This window comes from Alosa sapidissima, chromosome 3 (assembly GCF_018492685.1).
Source record: "Alosa sapidissima isolate fAloSap1 chromosome 3, fAloSap1.pri, whole genome shotgun sequence".
NCBI lineage: Eukaryota > Metazoa > Chordata > Actinopteri > Clupeiformes > Clupeidae > Alosa > Alosa sapidissima.
The window spans coordinates 40344184-40363130 of NC_055959.1; the positions used below are offsets into that span (position 1 = coordinate 40344184).

The following is an 18947-nucleotide window of genomic DNA, read 5'->3' on the forward strand; positions in this document are numbered from 1 at the left end:
GACACTGTCAGAGATACGCACTCATTCAGAAACCCCTGGGGAGACTGTGGGCTTGTTGCTCTGAGACAGCTGCTGGTGCTCTCTGACTTGACTGAAGTAAACAAGTATGGACAATGGGCATGCTAATGCTAACACCCTGACCAGCTGTGCTGCCCAGACCCCAAAGGCCTCTCACAGCCCACTTAAAGCACTTGTGTGTGTGTGTGTGTGTGTGTGTGTGTGTGTGTGTGTGTGTGTGTGTGTGTGTGTGTGATGCAAGGGGCTAAATTTGTCCCACCCCCCCTTCCCCATGTTTGTGGACACATGAGTCAGGGTGCAAAGAGTTGGAGAGCCCCTCAGCAGTACGAGCACTGCCTGGAGCCCTGAGCTGTCCTGCTCTTAACTAGCACTAATGCTAGCACTATAACCGCATTGTTTTTAGTTAGCTGTGGGCGAGTGAGACCCGGGTCGTCCGCCATTCCGCTAGTGCTGATCGCTGGAGGCCTGCTGTGGGGCGTTGTAGTTAGCCGGCCGGCGATAAGGGAGGAGTGGACCTGAGTGGCGTGCGGCGCTGGACTTGCCTCTGCTCTCGGACTGTTGTGACTCCTCACACAGAAATAGCGCAGCAGCGTGTCCATTTCCACAGCGGCCCCCTGCAGAGCCGTGCGAGTGCGCTCGCTAACCTTGCTAGCCTGTTCCAGCTCCACGCACAGCAGCTGCCTCAGGCCCATCTATCTCTCAAACTGGCCAACCGGTAGGCTCTGTCTCTGCCTCTCTCCTTCTGTCCCGTTCTCTCTATCCCTCTCTCTCTCTCTCTCTGCCTGTACTCATACCTCTCCTGTGGTTATGTACTTCAGATGAGAAGAGCCTTGCTCCTGGTAACCCTGGGAAACTAACTCGGAATACCCTTCAGCGCTCCCATTCCAAAATGGAACTCTGCAGCAGAATAAAAAGGTGGGAATCTCCTGTTGGTTTTGGGTTGGGAATGCGGCACTGTAGATGAGTCACCTCTGCGTGGCCTCGCACAGATCTTTTAGTGGAGTCTGAAAACCTCCTGCTCTTTGGGTCTGCGTTTGTGTCATCTGATACTGATGAACTCAAATCTCAACAACACTAAACCCACTACCTCAACCCCGGTCTGACCAGCGGTGCTTTTGGCTGCTGGATTATGGACATTCCTCTCACTTTCCCTTGAGTGTGGTGTTGCCTATAGATTTGTTTATTAATTATGTGAACTTCTGTCAAGTTTAAGTACATAGTCAGTTTAGTGTTTCACTGCGTCAGGATGTTGGGCATTTAAATAGTTAATATGGCACTTCTATGCTTGGTTCTATTCCTTGAGGTTGGAAGTTACTGTAAGACCTGATGAGTTGAATGTCTTACCAGATGGGAGGATATCACTGTTGCTGCCATCTCAGATCAAATTATAATCTTTTAAAAGTCACATTCATTGCGCCCCAGCTAAAACCTAACCTTCTCAAACTGGCATTTATATCCCAGATCTGCCTGACGTAAACAGCAGCCGTGTCCATAAAAAAGAGAGAGTTTGCAAGAACGTTTTTCAGAGAAATGTAGTTGAGGATTTATTCCCGAGGGTCTTACTTCTAAACTCTTGGATTAAAACCCAACGCTGTTTTCTCTCTCCACTCAGGCCATGAGCTGCATGGTTGGACTTTTAAGGAGTGGCCTAGTTCTGCTCTGAGTGTGTGTGTCGGTGTGTGTGTGCGCTGCTTATAGTCTGGGGTCAGGGGATAAATAAGGCCCATTGAGTTATTTCCGGAGCTTGCCCACATGCGGTCAGGCTGTAAACGATGACATGATTCTCACACACACACACACACACACACACACAACATGATTCACAGGCAGATCAGCTCTGCAGTGTCCTCTGAGTTTAGGTCCCTCCGCAGGGCTGCACAGACACACTGCAAAAACTGCTTATCTAACAAAATCTAACCAAGTGTTATTAATCTTATATCAAGATAAAAAAACTAGTTGGTATTGTTTTCAGTATAAAGAGACTTACCTAGCGCTTTTTTGTGAAATCATTTGACTTAATTTAAAAGAAATTTGACTTATTTTAAGACATCTCATCTTGAAAACAAGCAAATTTGTCTGCCAGTGCGTTAAGCAAATTTGTCCTAAAAACAAGCAAATTTGTCTGCCAGTGCGTTGAGCAAATTTATCTTGATAAGACTCCTTAAAATAAGTTAAAGTCTTCTTAAATTAAGTCAAAATGATCTGTTGAGAGGGCGCTAGGTAAGTCTTTTCATACTAAAAACAATACCAAATAGATTTTTTTATCTTAATATAAGATCAATAACACTTGGTTAGAATTCATTTTTTGCAGTGCAGGTCATGTCTTTATAATAACAACATCACTTAGAACTTTATAATAAGCATTATTAGTCATTATCTCTTTAAAGTAACAGCATTAGTCATTTTCTCTTTATATTAACATTAGTCATTATCTCTTTAAAGTAACAGCATTAGTCATTTTCTCTTTTTATTAACATTAGTCATTATCTCTTTAAAGTAACAGCATTAGTCATTTTCTCTTTATATTAACATTAGTCATTATCTCTTTAAAGTAACAGCATTAGTCATTTTCTCTTTTCATTAACAACATTAGTCTTCATATCTTTATATTAACATTAGTCATTATCTCTTCATGTTAACAACATTAGTCATTATCTCTTTATATTAATAACATTAATTGTATTGTATTGTATGCTAAACAACTACAGCGGACAGCTATGGCCATCTTAGAAGATAGCCTACACCCTTTGAATAGGTCATTCCAGAATCTCCTTTCAGGACGGAGGCTAATAGTCCCTAGATGTAGGACTACAAGATTTAAAAACAGTTTTGTCCCAGTGGCAATCACTCTGTTGAACAAACTGTAGAATTACTTGCACATAACATACTCACCTTGGTCATGCACTACTAGCATCTACTGTCTGTTTATATGTTTTTATGTTACATGTTTTTAACCATGTCCTATGGTCTGTTTTATATGTTTTATATGTTTAATGGTTTGTGTGTTGTATGTCATGTGGTGGTCTACAAAGTGTGAAGGACGTCCTGCCTCCTAGACTGTAAACCTAGTTTACTGTGCCTATGGGTAACCTGAACCTGAACCGCCTTTATCTCTTAAATATTAATATTATAGTATTTATTTATTTTCTTTTTTAATTGTTACTGTTACATTTAACTGTTGTATTTTTGTTATTTGTATGTCGCTTTGGACAAAAGTGTCTGCTAAATACCATAACCATAGCCATCAGCCATTATCTCTTTATTAGCTAATATATCATATTAGTCATATTAGCCAATACCTCATTATATTAGCGACACTGGACAATATCTGATTATCTGATATCTGATCTGGTCAGGTGAATGGGGAGGCTAACTGTATGTTCAGGTGAATGGGGAGGCTACCTGTAGCTAACTAAGCTAACTATGTTCAGGTGAATGGGAAGGCTAACTGTAGCTAACTATGTTCAGGTGAATGGGAAGGCTAACTGCTGGCTATGTTCAGGTGAATGGGAAGGCTAACTGCTGGCTATGTTCAGGTGAATGGGAAGGCTAACTGTAGCTAACTATGATCAGGTGAATGGGAAGGCTAACTGTAGCTAACTATGATCTGGTGAATGGGGAGGCTACCTGTAGCTAACTATGCTCAGGTGAATGGGAAGGCTAACTGCTGGCTATGTTCAGGTGAATGGGTAGGCTAACTGTAGCTAACTATGATCAGGTGAATGGGAAGGCTAACTGTATGGTCAGGTGAATGGGGAGGCTAACTGCTGGCTATGGTCAGGTGAATGGGAAGGCTAACTGCTGGCTATGGTCAGGTGAATGGGAAGGCTAACTGTAGCTAACTATGCTCAGGTGAATGGGAAGGCTAACTGCTGGCTATATTCAGGTGAATGGGTAGGCTAACTGTAGCTAACTATGATCAGGTGAATGGGAAGGCTAACTGTATGGTCAGGTGAATGGGGAGGCTAACTGCTGGCTATGGTCAGGTGAATGGGAAGGCTAACTGCTGGCTATGGTCAGGTGAATGGGAAGGCTAACTGTAGCTAACTATGCTCAGGTGAATGGGAAGGCTAACTGCTGGCTATATTCAGGTGAATGGGTAGGCTAACTGTAGCTAACTATGATCAGGTGAATGGGAAGGCTAACTGTATGGTCAGGTGAATGGGGAGGCTAACTGCTGGCTATGATCAGGTGAATGGGAAGGCTAACTGTATGGTCAGGTGAATGGGGAGGCTAACTTTATGGTCAGGTGACTGGAGAGGCTAACTGCTGGCTATGGTCAGGTAAATGAACTTGAACTGTCTGCTACAATACTAATAATAGTACTTCTGGCAGTATATCAGGCAGTGTGCAGCGGTGTGCATCAGTGCTATAAGAGAGGGTTACGACAGGGTGTGGTCACAGACAAATAACAGCTCACGCATTCAACACCTTATATAAGCATGCTCCTTTAGTATAATGGCAGAGAATGCCATAAATCTCTGTGTGATCTACGGTCTGGAGTTTAAAGCGGAGCTGTCCATATGTAGGCTGATGGTGCTGCTGCCGTGTGTGTGTGTGTGTGTGTGTGTGTATACACTGGCCATGTGGCAGTGGCAGGGAGAGGAGGCATCCGAGCCGGGCTCCTAAATATAGTGTGTGTTTGGCACGGCGGTGCAGAGTGAAGCGACAGTACTGTACATCTGTTGCACACACACACACTGCCCACACACACACACACACTGCCCACACACTGCCCACACACACTGCCCACACACACACACACACACACACACACACACACACACTGCCCACACACACACACACACTGCCCACACACACACACTGCACACACACACACACTGCCCACACCTACATCAGATACATCATAGTGAAGCGACAGTACTGTACATCTGTTGCACACACACACACTGCCCACACACACACACACACTGCCCACACACACACACACACACACACTGCCCACACACACACACACACTGCCCACACACACACACACACACACACTGCCCACACACACACACACACATTGCCCACACACACACACACACACTGCCCACACACACACACACACACTGCCCACACACACACACACACACATTGCCCACACACACACACTGCCCACACCTACATCAGATACATCATAGTGAAGCGACAGTACTGTACATCTGTTGCACACACACACACTGCCCACACACACACACACACACACATTGCCCACACACACACACTGCCCACACACACACACTGCCCACACCTACATCAGATACATCATAGTGAAGCGACAGTACTGTACATCTGACAGAGCTAAGCAAAGCTGCACTTACACACTGCACACACACACACACACTGCCCACACAAACATCAGATACATCATAGTGAAGCGACAGTACTGTACATCTGTCAGAGCATAGCAGAGCTGCACAGGCACACACACACACACACACACACACACACACACACACCAGTACTGTACCGGCCACCCAAAGGTCTCAGAGCTTTCCGTTCAGCTCCAGAACAATTTAGGTCATCTAATAGCCCAGCGAATGCCTGCTCAGACACACACACACACACATGCCTGCTCACACACACACACATGCCTGCTCAGACACGCTGCACACACACACACATGCCTGCTCACACGCACACACACACACATGCCTGCTCAGACACGCTGCACACACACATGCCTACTCAGACACACAGACACACACACTGCACACACACCCACACTGCACACACACATGCCTACTCAGACACACACCCACACTGTACACACACACATGCCTACTCAGACATACACACACACACTGCACACACACTCACCCACACACACACATGCCTGCTCAGACACATACTCACACACTGCACACACACACACACTCCTGCTCAGACACACACACACATGCCTGCTCAGACACACACTCACACACTGCACACACACACACATACCTGCTCAGACACACACACACACACACACCTGCTCAGACACGTTCTCCCCAGACATGACCCACTGACGGACTAGTCTGAGCTACACCAGCACACCCACACACACTCATACACACCAACACACTGCACACACACATCAGACTAGTCAAGAAAGAACTTCATCAATGTTCAAAACAGATATTAAAACATCAACTTTAGTGTTGATATGTAGGGCGGCAATCTTAAGTTTGGGTTGAAAATATGTATCCCCAGAATAGAACATTGTCCCATAATACTGTTTAAAGAAGCTCTTAAATAAGGCCAAGCTTAGGTTTTGTCGTGTGTGTGTGTTGCGTGGGAGTGTGTGTGAGTGTGTGTGTGTGTGCGTGTTTTAGTTCCTGACGTGTGTGTTTCTTTCTGTCTTTTAGGGAAGTAGTGACCTCACCAGCCTGACCAGAGAGCACACACACCTTCTCCACCCCTTCCCTCTCCACTGGACTACGTGTGTGTGTGTGTGTGTGTGTGACGAGACAGGACGTCACCATGAGCCTCCTGGACAAGCGGAGTGTGTGTCTGCGTGTCACACGCCACCACCGGCGCCTGAGCAGCTCCTGCGAGAGCCTGATGGACGAGGCGGACCGTGAGGTCAGCACGCTGACCGACCGCGCCTTCCGCTCGCTCTGCATCGGCGACGAGGCCGTCTACAGCGACGAGTTCACCGGACTCTCCCCGCTGACTGGCGGCTGCCTGCTGAAGCCGCTGACCGACGAGAACGCTTGGAAGGTTCCGGAAAACAGCCCAGGCGTCGCTGCCAAGAAGCACGGCAGCTTGAACGGCGCCACCACCACTGCTGCCTGGCAACACAATAACGTGTCGTCTCTCCTGTCCGCCTTCACCAAGAACGGCGACGCCACCAAAACGCCCAACGGAATGCTGGGTGGGAATGGCACGGAGTCCTGGGATAAGTCAGCGCTGATCAGCATCCAGAGGGAGCTGGCGGAGTTCGCCGACCCCAGGAAGCACGGCGAACCCTCCAATACAAAGAAGGCGGGCAGGGACGGCAGCTGCGCCCCGTCTGGGAAGTCCTTCAAGTCCAGAAACAGCAGGTCCAGCAAGCTAAAGAAGCTGAACTCGCGGAACTTCTTCCTGCACAGCGAGTTCAGCCCGTTTCAGGCCTGGAAGGACCTCAACCAGTTCCCGTTCGGTCAGGAGCACATCTCCGACCTGCTGCCCTCCGACAGCTTCCCCCGCTGGTGCGACTCCAGCTTTTACAGACAGCTTACAGCAGCACACACACGCGACCCACCAGCACACACACAGGAGCCCACACACAGATCAGAAGCTGGACGGGCCCTCGAGGAGGGGCAGGGGACGGAGAAACACACACTGTCACAGAAAACAGAAACAGCACAGAGTTCACAACGCACCCAGAGACACAGCACAGCACAGGGGACTGAGCAAAACGCAGAGCGAGGACAGAAAATAGAAAATGCACAAAAAGCAAACACTGCACAGAGAACTGACGCGGTGCAGAACAGAACTGACGCGGTGCAGATCAGAACTGACGCGGTGCAGAACAGAACTGACACCGTGCAGAACAGAACTGACACGGTGCAGAACAGAACGGAAATAGTGGAGACTGTCCAGGGTGCAGACAGCACTCAGAGGGCAGAAGGGTCAAAGGGAGCAGAGAGACTGCAGGGGGTGGACGGCCTGAGGCCACTGGGGGGCAGCGCTGAGCAGCTGTCCAGGCCTGGAGAGGCGCAGACTCCCTCTGTGGCGCAGACTCCCTCGGTCCTGGAGCAGAGGCGCTCAACAGACAGCGTGGAGTGTAGCGCCCCCTGGCGGCGGAACAGGGGTAGGGCGCATAGCGCGGCTCCGCCTGGCCCGGTGGAGAAGAGCTCTCCTGCTGTGGAGAGCAGGCCGCCCACGAGCGCCGAGCCGTCCAGGAAACAGGAAGTGAGGCGTATGGAGGAGCTGAGCTCGGCCAGCTCCACGCCGTTCAACATCACGCACCTTCTCACGCCCATCCTCCCCTGTCGCCAGGATACGGAGAGCCTGGACCCCGCCCTCTTCTCGCCCGCCACCCTCGACATCCCCGCGGCAACCGCGGCCGACCGCAAGCCCTCGCCCGACACGAAGGCGCGGGAGAGCTACAGGTCCATCGCCTCCAGCCTGCTCTTCAACCTCAAGGACAACAGGAAGAGGGTCAAGGCCCGATACAGCCCACCCCGGTTCAGGCCCACCGACCCCGTTGACCCCAGCAAGCTGTGGAAGGACCTCTCGGACGCGGAGACGGGCACGCCAGTGCTCGTGGTGACAGACGGCACGGCCTCAGTGATGAGCCCGGTGCTGGAGTCCACCAGCGCTCTGGCTTTGCCAGGGAACCAGCAGGCGGAAAGCTGGTCCGAGGGTGCGATGCGGGGCAGGGGAGAGCTGGCGGGAGAGGGCGCTTGGGGGAGAGACCAGCTGTCCGTCCCCGACGGCAGCGCTCAGGGAGGCTCCCCGCACTCGGGGGCTCAGAGCAGAAGCCCTGGATACCCGAGTCTGAACCTCTACAGGAGGGCCAACACTGAGGCAGACGACGTCCACCCCACGCAACACGCCGCCAAGGTTACCATGGAGACACAGGAGGGCAGGGCCTGCGATGCAGGACAGAGCAATCTGCCAATCAGGAAAGAGAGAGAGCCCCCCAAGAAATCTGTCAAGGAGAGAGTGAAAGAGCTGCAAGGTCAGAACAGCGTGGCAGAGACGCAAGCGAGTGTGAATAAGGACCCAGCGAAGAGAAGCAACGACCGGTCACCTGTGAGTCCCCTTGGCCTCCCTGACAGAGGCGCTGCTGCACACAGAGGAGGAGACAGAGAGACATTAAAGGAAAGAGCTCCAGATGTGCCAGCGAAACCATCAGCTATGCCCAAACAGCCAACACCTCCAGATGTGCCAGCGAAACCATCAGCTATGCCCAAACAGCCAACACCTCCAGATGTGCCAGCGAAACCATCAGCTATGCCCAAACAGCCTCCTGCTGTTCCAGCGCGCGTAAAACACCCAGCGAAGAGGGAGCAGGATTCGGCAGCAGCTGCAGCGTCAGCGCTGACCAGCACGAGAGAGACAGATGCCAGCACGAGAGAGACAGACGCCAGCACGAGAGAGACAGACGCCAGCAGCGAGGCTAAACACGCCTTCTCCGCGCGGCAGAACAACTACATCAAGAGCCAGAGGAGCGCCTTCCTGGAGGAGGAGGAGTGCGGGGACTGGGATGAGCTGCAGGAGGTGGCTCTGCTGAAGCAGATGAAAGTGGAGCTTCGGGCTCGACAGGGGCACCAGGAGGCCGAGAGCATGAAGGACGCAGCACTTTGCGGGGCACACTCCAAGCACTTTGCGGGGCGCACTCCAAGCGAGCAGCTGCCCCGGATGGACATACCAGAGCCAAACGAGAGCTCCAGGGCTAAAAATACACCAGCCGTAACCAGTGAGGAGCAGGAGGGTCTCGAGCAACATGACATAGTTTTGCCAGCGCCTGAGAGACGCGCCCGAAAGGGCGTCCTGTCCCTCAGGGGAAATACCCAAGCCAAGCGAGACCTGTTTGCCCAGCTGGACCAGATGCAGATCGAGCCGCTGAGCACACACACCAAGAAGGAGAGCGCTGCGGTCCACAAGTACGACCTGGCCACCATGGCGCTGGAGGAGCTCATTGCCGAGAGGGAGGAGAGGAAACGGAAAGGTCAGGGGTCATCTACCGAGCAGCACGCACAGAGGCCGGCACCGGAACACCGGAACACACCAGCACCGGAACACCGGAACACACTAGCATCGGAACACCGGAACACACTAGCAACAGAACACCGGAACACACTAGCAACAGAACACAAGCAGCGTGGAGGCAGAGGGCACATTCAGGAGAGCAGAACCGTGCCAGCCGAGCAGAGACACAGAGAAACCAACAGAGCTCCGAGAACCAGAGGCCAGAACACTGATGATCCCGTGGTCAAGAGTGGAGGCCAGACTCTGCGCTCCGTACAGCAGGGCGACACCGCACAGGTCCCAGCTGGTCAAGGGAGATTAGCGGAGGCTGCTCATCAGCACTCCGTCCAGCAGACCAAACAGAACAGAGAGGGAGAGGCAGGTGAGAGAGGACAGGGGAGAGGGGGCGGGTCCAGCACAGATAACACAAACCCTGATTGGACAGGACAGGGCTCAGAGAGGGTGAAGAGGCAGGACGGCTCAGAGAGAGATGGCAGAAGAGAGAGGACTAGTAGGGAACACAGGGCACAGAGATCGAGAACGCCCCCTGCTGTTCCTCCTAGGAAAGGCAAGCCCGGCATGAGAGATGAGGATAAAGCAGATGCTGAGAGGTCTGCAGAGGAGGAGTCCATCACCAAGGCTGAAGGAAGGGATCGAGTGCACGTCGACAGGGAGAGAGAGCAGAGGGCAGATACACAAAACAAGGAAGCCCAATTAGCAACTAGCACAGATAAAAAACAATTAACAGATAGCACTGATAACAAACAGTTAGCAACTAGCACAGATAACAAACAGTTAGCAACTAGTACAGATAACAAACAGTTAGCAACTAGTACAGATCACAAACAGTTAGCTTCTAACACAGATAACAAGCAGTTATCTGCTAACACAGATAGCAAACAGTTAGCTACTAACACAAATAACAAACAGTTAGCAATTAGCAATGATAACAAACAGTTAGCAGTTAGCAACCAGGAGTCCAGCACCAGGACAGAGTCCCAGAGAGCTGAAAAACACACAGATAACCAGCTTAAATCAGAAGTCTTCTCAGGGACTGCAGAACCCAACTCAAAGCACTCAGCCCAGACCTACACCGCTAAGGTGAAAGGATCTCCTGATCCTACAATGACGTATGCAGCAAAGAGTGAGGCAGCGCAGAGGAGAGAGGAGGGGAACGGAACGGTGACGGAGGAGGTGAGAGAGAGAAACACAGATACTGATCAGAAGGAGAGAAAACAGGATGATAGAGACAGCTCAGCTCAGAATGATAGAGACAGCTCAGCTCAGAATGGTCAGAGAGCAAAGCAGAGCAGGAGCTACGCAAGAGACTTCTTAAGTCTGTTGGGGCTGTCAGGTGAAGAGAAGGCCCCCTCTGGTGAGGTCAGCAGCAAGCCTAAACCAGCGCCCCCAGCGTCCCACGACACAGACGCTCCTGCAGTGGACAGCGTCACGATTCACGACATCCTGAAGCTCAGATCCCCCACGTTCAGCCCACTGCAGACCCCGGGGACGTCCCCCTCCCTACACGGCGACGGCTCGGCCCACAGACCCAAGGAGAACTCTGGGAAGACAGACGGGGATTCCCGCGCCTTCAGCAACCCAGGAAGTGAATCAGACGCCTCCGAACGCCTGATGTCTCCCCTCAGCGACATGGACAAGGGCGGCTGGGTCCGCAGCCTGATCGAGCAGGCCCAGACCCTCACCCCCAAGGACCTGACCCCCAGCCAGTCCAACGCCTCCTCCCCGACCCCTGGCAAGTCCAACGCGTCCTCCCCGACCCCTGGCAAGCCCGTGCTGTTCAAGGTCAAGGACAACACGTTCGCCACCTCCCCCGTCACCAAGACAGTGCGGCCCATCCTGCACAGGGCTCTACAGGATGTGATGGCGCAACCCTGGTCCCCTCGGGAGAGCCTGAGTGGGTCGGAACGGGGCGAGGATCGGGGTTCCGAGCGGGGTTCCGAGAGGGGCGAGGAGGAGTCGGAAGCCCCCAGAGCTCCGCAGGGAATTCCCATCCTGGTGGAGGTGGCCAGCTCTCCGCTGCCTGAGGACTCCACACCTGCAGGGGGCGCTGCCTCTGCCGCTCGGGCCGCCTCGCCTTCCCAGCAGCCTCGAGGGCAGATGCTGACGGTGCCGGAGGAAGAGGGAGGGCGGAGCTCCGTGTCCAGCGAGATCTCAAGTGCCCAATCAGAGGGCCTGAAGAGCTACACCAGCGCAGGGGACCAATCAGAGGGCCTGAAGAGCTACACCAGCGCAGGGGACACCTGGGGTGAGGAGGGGGTGCTAAGTGCGGCTCAGGCTGACGATACCGAGGGTTCTAAAGCCCCCAGCGAGCACTCTGGTTCTGTCTGTAGTGGCACCGAGGGCAAGAAGCCCCCGCCGGCCGTTCTGCCCAAAACAGAGAAGGCGCTTCGACGAGCCATGAAGCTGACCACGCGCCGCATCCAGAAGGCCGAGGGGAAGAGCAACCGAGTGGACCGCAAGCATGGCGGAGAGAGAGCAGAACCCGACCAGAAGAACCGCAGGGGAGGGAACCCAGACCTCAAGCAGGAGAACCGGAGCAAAAAACATCCAGAGACAGAACAAAGGAACCGGCCCAGAGAGAGAAGGGAGTCAGAGCCGAACCACAGCAGCACAGAGAAATACACTTCACAACCCAGCGGTCGCCACAGCAACACAGAGAAACACACTTCAGAACCCAGCGGTCGCCACAGCAACACAGAGAAACACACTTCAGAACCCAGCGGTCGCCACAGCAACACAGAGAAACACACTTCAGAACCAAGCGGTCGCCACAGCAACACAGAGAAACACACTTCAGAACCAAGCGGTCGCCACGGCAACACAGAGAAACACACTTCACAGCCCAGCGGTCACCACAGCAACACAGAGAAACACACTTCAGAACCAAGCGGTCGCCACGGCAACACAGAGAAACACACTTCACAGCCCAGCGGTCACCACAGCAACACAGAGAAACACACTTCAGAACCAAGCGGTCGCCACGGCAACACAGAGAAACACGCTTCACAGCCCAGCGGTCACCACAGCAACACAGAGAAACACACTTCAGAACCCAGCAGTTGCCACAGCAACGCGCACTCGAACCACACCAGTCAGCATGGTGACCGTGAAGGCAGGAGCAGCGCCAAACATGCACGCCTCAAACACATGAGCCAAAGCACAGACCGGCACATTGGTAACCATAGAGACCTGAGGAGCAGTGGCAGCGGGAGGGGCTCGTCTGAGCGCGCTCCTGAGCATCATCAGCAGGTGTACGTGAGGGAGAGTCCCAATGGCAGCAGTAACCGTGGCGACCGCAGGAGTCGGAGTCTGGAGAGAGACGTGTCCGTGCAGCCCGAGGGACCGCCACAGCGTTGGGACAGACCCCACCCCAACCCCTCCCGACGGCCCTCCCTAAACGGCTTCCTGCCACGCCAAAACAGCTCTGAACGCACGTACCCCCCCCCAACAATGCGCCAAAACAGCTCTGAACGCACGTACCCCCCCCCAACAATGCGCCAAAACAGCTCTGAACGCACGTACCCCCCCCCAACAATGCGCCAAAACAGCTCTGAGCAGGCGTACCCCCCCTCAACAATGCGCCAAAACAGCTCAGAACGCACATACCCCCCCTCAACAATGCGTCAGAACAGCTCAGAACGCACGTACCCCCCCTCGTCCTCGAACCTGATGCCCCAGTCCTACCCCATGACCCAGCGGAAACTGCTGCAGGACCCCGACTCGGGCCAGTACTTTGTGGTGGACATGCCCGTGCAGGTCACCACCAAGACCTTCTTCGACCCCGAGACGCGCAGCTACGTGCAGCTCCCCGTGCAGTCTGCAGAGGGCGCCGTCCCCTCCGGCCCCTCTGTGGAGATGCTGAACCCGTCGCTGGTGCTGTACCACGGCTTCGTGCCCGCCTCCACTCTGCCCGCACAGCAGCAGCAGAAGCCCTCGGCTCCCCGGGCTCTCCCAGGAGACATGGAGGACGAGAACAACAGCGCCCCACAGTGGCTGGAGGACTCTCTGCACAAGCACAACAGACATGAGCATGCTTACATAGAGCCAGTGTACATGCCCAAGGATCACACGCCAGAAGAGGAGCTGGACAGCGTGAGATGAGAGAGAGAGAGAGAGAGAGAGAGAGAGAGGAAGAGAGAGAGAGAGAGAGGAAGAAAGAGAAGAGGAAGAGGTAGAATGATTACAGCATATGAACTGTGTGTGTCTGTCCTGTTTGAGATTGAAAGCATTTGAATTCAGGGATTGGTGTTGTCAGTTGATTTTGATATGCACTCTTTGTAATGGTTTTAGTCAAGCAATAGCAATAGCATTGGTGTCACAGCTGAACACGATGTAGAGAGTGTGTGTTGGGGTGGAATATGAGACTGTATGTGTGTGTTGGGGTGGATTATGAGACTGTATGTTGGGGTGGATTATGAGACTGTATATGTGTGTTGGGGTGGATTATGAGACTGTGAATGTTTCTTTATGAATGAAGGATATCTGTTCCCACACTGGCTCAGGCGTTGTTGTTTTTTAATGATAATGAAGAATGTCAAATTTGCTTTTGCATATTTTTGTACTTTTGCCTTTATCTCAGTGAGCACATTTTTCTGGGTTACTAAACACATCTGTGATTAGTCATTTAAAAATCTTTATTTGAAATGTATTCTGAACACAGACATTAGTAATGTCTGTTTTTAATCGATTAGTAATGTCTGTTTTTAATCGATTAGTAATGTCTGTTTTTAATCTCTACAATTGCTGACACGTTTGAGTGTTGATGTGGAAATTACTTCTAATGAGAGTTGTGGCCATCATTTTAATACTTATTGTAAGTGTGGAATATTGTCCGTTGGCCGAGCCTTGCACTTGTCGTGTTATCTGAAACGGCTTTTGAAGACGCATATTTGGAATGACTTAGTATCTATGGTGAAACTGAGATGACTGAGATGACTTAGTATCTATGGTGAAACTGAGATGACTGCTTCATATGTAAACCATTCCAATAAAATACTTCCCAGCAAATGCCTGCTCCTCCCACGAGTCTTGTCTGTTCTCTTGGGACCAACTTGGTCTTCCGCCCTCGCTGTCCTTAGCATGTCTTAGCGCTTGACCCATAGCATGTCTTACCGCTTGACCCATAGCATGTCTTAGCTTAGCGCTTGACCTATAGCATTTCTTAGCGCTTGACCCATAGCATGTCTTAGCGCTTGACCCATAGCATGTCTTAGCGCTAGATCCAGGATTTGAAGTCTTCTAAGATAATTCCTAGCCTAGATATCTAGACGCACCCTAGCGGCGGCAAATTAATTTGCTCAGCCTGTATGTCTAGTAGCAAACCATAGGGATTTCTATTGGCTGACGCCGTGGACGTCATCCAATCACAGCGCTCTATTTTGTTAGAGAGTCTTAAGGCGGGCTTAACAGGATGACGACAGTTCTGCGACGGTGAACAAGGAAGGTGGCTATGGCGAACAAAGAGCGGTTGTTTGAATCGGCGTTGGCGTCAACTTTGGAGGAGTTGGACTTGTGCTTTTCTTTGAAAGTTGAGCAACACAATGCACTTAAGTCATTCCTTTCGAAGAAGTTTGTATTTGCCGTTTTGCCGACCGGATACGGATATGGTCGTAGCGCTGGCCTATTGCATGCCTAGGCAGTTTGAAAGACAATTCTCTGCCCGCCCCTTGGATTAAGCGAGGTGAATGGGTCGATTCCAGACTATACACTGCAAAAACTGCTTATCTATCTATCTTAATATAAGATCAATAACACTTGGTTAGAATTCATTTTTTGCAGTGTACATTTCAATGATATACACTGCAAAAACTGCTTATCTAACAAAATCTCACCAAGTGTTATTAATCTTATATCAAGATAAAAAAAACTAGTTGGTATTGTTTTAACTGTTTGACTTAATTTTAAAAAAGTTTGACTTATCTTAAGACATCTCATCCTGAAAACAAGCAAATTTGTCTGCCAGTGCGTTAAGCAAATGTGTCCTAAAAACAAGCAAATTTGTCTGCCAGTGCGTTGAGCAAATTTGTCTTGATAAGACTCCTTAAAATAAGTCAAAGTCTTCTTAAATTAAGTCAAAATGTTCTTTTGAGAGGGCGCTAGGTAAGTCTTTTCATACTAAAAACAATACCAAATAGATTTTTTAATCTTAATATAAGATTAATAACACTTGGTTAGATTTCATTTTTTGCAGTGTAGGATGGCCTGCCAGGCTAGATAATTCCGACATGAGAAATGTAAAATCATGGTGCTCTTGTGGCGCCATCTCCTGGTGGTCATTGTGCGCTTGCCTATTTTGGTTCTTATTTTGAAATGCCCCTTGGGGATCAATAAAGTATCTATATATCTATATTACTGGTCCTTCGGGACGGACTTTCTTGATTACTAGTTTAACAACCCATATCATAGTCAAAATCTTGTATTTATGTTCAATTGAGTTCCATTGTGTGCAGGAGAAATAAGCTACACACTGCAAAAAGTGAATTAAGTGTTATTAATCTTAGTAATATTAATATTAAGATTAAAAAATCTATTTGGTATTATTTTTAGTCTGAAAAGACTTACCTAGCGCCCTCTCAAAAGATCATTTTGACTTAATTTAAGAAGACTTTAACTTATTTTAAGGAGTCTTATCAAGACAAATTTGCTTGTTTTCAAGATGAGATGTCTTAAAATAAGTCAAACATTTTTTAAATTAAGTCAAATGATTTGACAAGAAAGAGCTAGGTAAGTCTCTTTATTCTGAAAACAATACCAACTAGTTTTTTTTTATCTTGATATAAGATTAATAACACTTAGTTAGATTTTGTTAGATAAGCAGTTTTTGCAGTGCAATAAGATATCTTATTTTGAACTAGAGAACTACAATAAGATATCTGAGATGCAATAAGATCTGAGATGCAATAAGATCTGAGATGCAATAAGATATCTTATTTTGAATTAGAGAACTACAATAAGATCTCTTATTTTGAATTAGAGAACTACAATAAGATATCTTATTTTGAATTAGAGAACTACAATAAGATCTCTTATTTTGAATTAGAGAACTACAATAAAATTAGAGAACTACAATAAGATCTCTTATTTTGAATTAGAGAACTACAATAAGATATCTTATTTTGAATTAGAGAACTACAATAAGATCTCTTATTTTGAATTAGAGAACTACAATAAGATATCTGAGATGCAATAAGATATCTTATTTTGAATTAGAGAGCTACAATAAGATCTCTTATTTTGAATTAGAGAACTACAATAAGATATCTGAGATGCAATAAGATATCTTATTTTGAATTAGAGAACTACAATAAGATCTCTTATTTTGAATTAGAGAACTACAATAAGATATCTGAGATGCAATAAGATATCTTATTTTGAATTAGAGAACTACAATAAGATATCTGAGATGCAATAAGATCTCTTATTTTGAATGTTCCATTCCTCTGGGCACCCAAATACAGCAATTGCTGAAGTGTGTACACACAACTCCAGTCTTTGGACCCCCAGTTCGACCCTATAGGACTGAGCGTACACACAACTCCAGTCTTTGGACCCCCAGTTCGACCCTATAGGACTGAGCGTACACACAACTCCAGTCTTTGGACCCCCAGTTCGACCCTATAGGACTGAGCGTACACACAACTCCAGTCTTTGGACCCCCAGTTCGACCCTATAGGACTGAGTGTTAATTGCCTACTAGCCTGCTGTCACTTTATATATGTAGGGCCACAGGGACAGTACACACACACACACACACACACACTCCCAGGTACACCAGAGACCCTAGTGTCACTACCTAGCAAGGAAATATGAATTCTTAATCAATTTGGAGGAATAGTCTGGATGGGATGTACCCAAAAAGTGAAAGTGAGGAGCATTTATGGGTACAAGTCGGGAACCGGCCTACTTTACATATTTCAAGGGTGCACATATTAAATTACAATGTTATTTTCATTTTCGGTCAAGGTGTTGTTTTGCCAGCAATGTCCTGTTTCTTCTAATTCTTCAGTACGCTGCTGTGTAGGCAGACCTATTGTTTACCTAAAGACCTATATTGTTTACCTAAAGACCTATTGTTTACCTAAAGACCTATATTGTTTACCTAAAGACCTCTATTGTTTACCTAAAGACCTATTGTTTACCTAAAGACCTATATTGTAAAGATGTATTGTTATTGTTTACCTAAAGACCTATATTGTTTACCTAAAGACCTATTGGGGCCTGTACTACGAAGCGGGGTTTCTGGCTTATCTGGGTAACTTCGAGAGTAACTTGATCACGTGTGGCGTAACTTCCCGATTAACCCGTACTACGAAAGGTGGATAGGTTTTAACCGAGGTATGCTGCCATGGCAATTTACGCTGCATCTCAAACCTGCTCCGACCAGGTTATGTTCTTGGTTAACCCGAGGTTTCCGTTAACCACACCCTTTATAAGTACCACCCCTCCACTAACAATTTCTCCCGAGACATGTCGGCGTACCTGGATGATCCATACGACATTGGAGCGCAAATCGTGAGGGACTCTCTTCGCAGGGCAAGGGGTTTTAGAGACCGCCAGAAAATATATATAGCCTACCCGGACGATATTCTCTATGAAGATGATTTATATTGTCAGCCAAGGGAATTCGTTATCTTTGTCAGATGATCTAGGAAGACGTCTCATAGCAATGCCCGTATGTGGACATTCATATATTCCATCGGTGATGCAAGAATACTGTATGTCCGAAAATAAATCGGACATAGGCCTACAGTATGCTGAAAATCTGAGCAAGAATAGCCTAAAATAAATCGGACATAGCCTACAGTAGGCCTAATAAATTAAAATCACAATTTTAACAAACTTGTTGAATTGAATGTCATATTACTGTACCCTGCACATAAAGGCATTATGTGCAGGGTACACATTTCCACAGCACCAGAATCCGCCCGAATGCCTCCCTCAACCCCTTCCATAATCGGCCTTCCACTATTATTTGCGATGGCCAACTCTTCTGCTACTGTAAAACACGCTGGTGCCTTTCCTCCTACAGTAGTGTTCAAAGACACCTTTTTCTTGTTAGCTGTAAAACAGAGGCCAAGTGAAGGCTATAAGCTACAGTAGGCCTACATGTTTTCATAATTAAGAAATATTAATGCAAGCTATAACTATATAAACCTACTATTCTGAATAATGTTTTTGTGTTTCATTTTCACCTGCTGCCATGTGCGTTTGGTGTTGCATCTGAAATGTTCACAGGA

General features: G+C 49.0%; 1 protein-coding gene across 1 annotated transcript; it reads left to right on the top strand.

Moving 5' to 3' along the window:
- The first annotated feature begins 313 nt into the window (after nt 1–313).
- Nucleotides 314–14718, top strand: LOC121705749 (cardiac-enriched FHL2-interacting protein). The gene is made up of 3 exons (XM_042086950.1): nt 314–733; nt 837–933; nt 6375–14718. The coding sequence occupies exon 3, from the start codon at nt 6490–6492 to the stop codon at nt 13810–13812; it is 7323 nt and encodes a 2440-aa protein (XP_041942884.1). The 5' UTR covers nt 314–733; nt 837–933; nt 6375–6489; the 3' UTR covers nt 13813–14718.
- The last annotated feature ends 4229 nt before the right edge of the window (nt 14719–18947 follow it).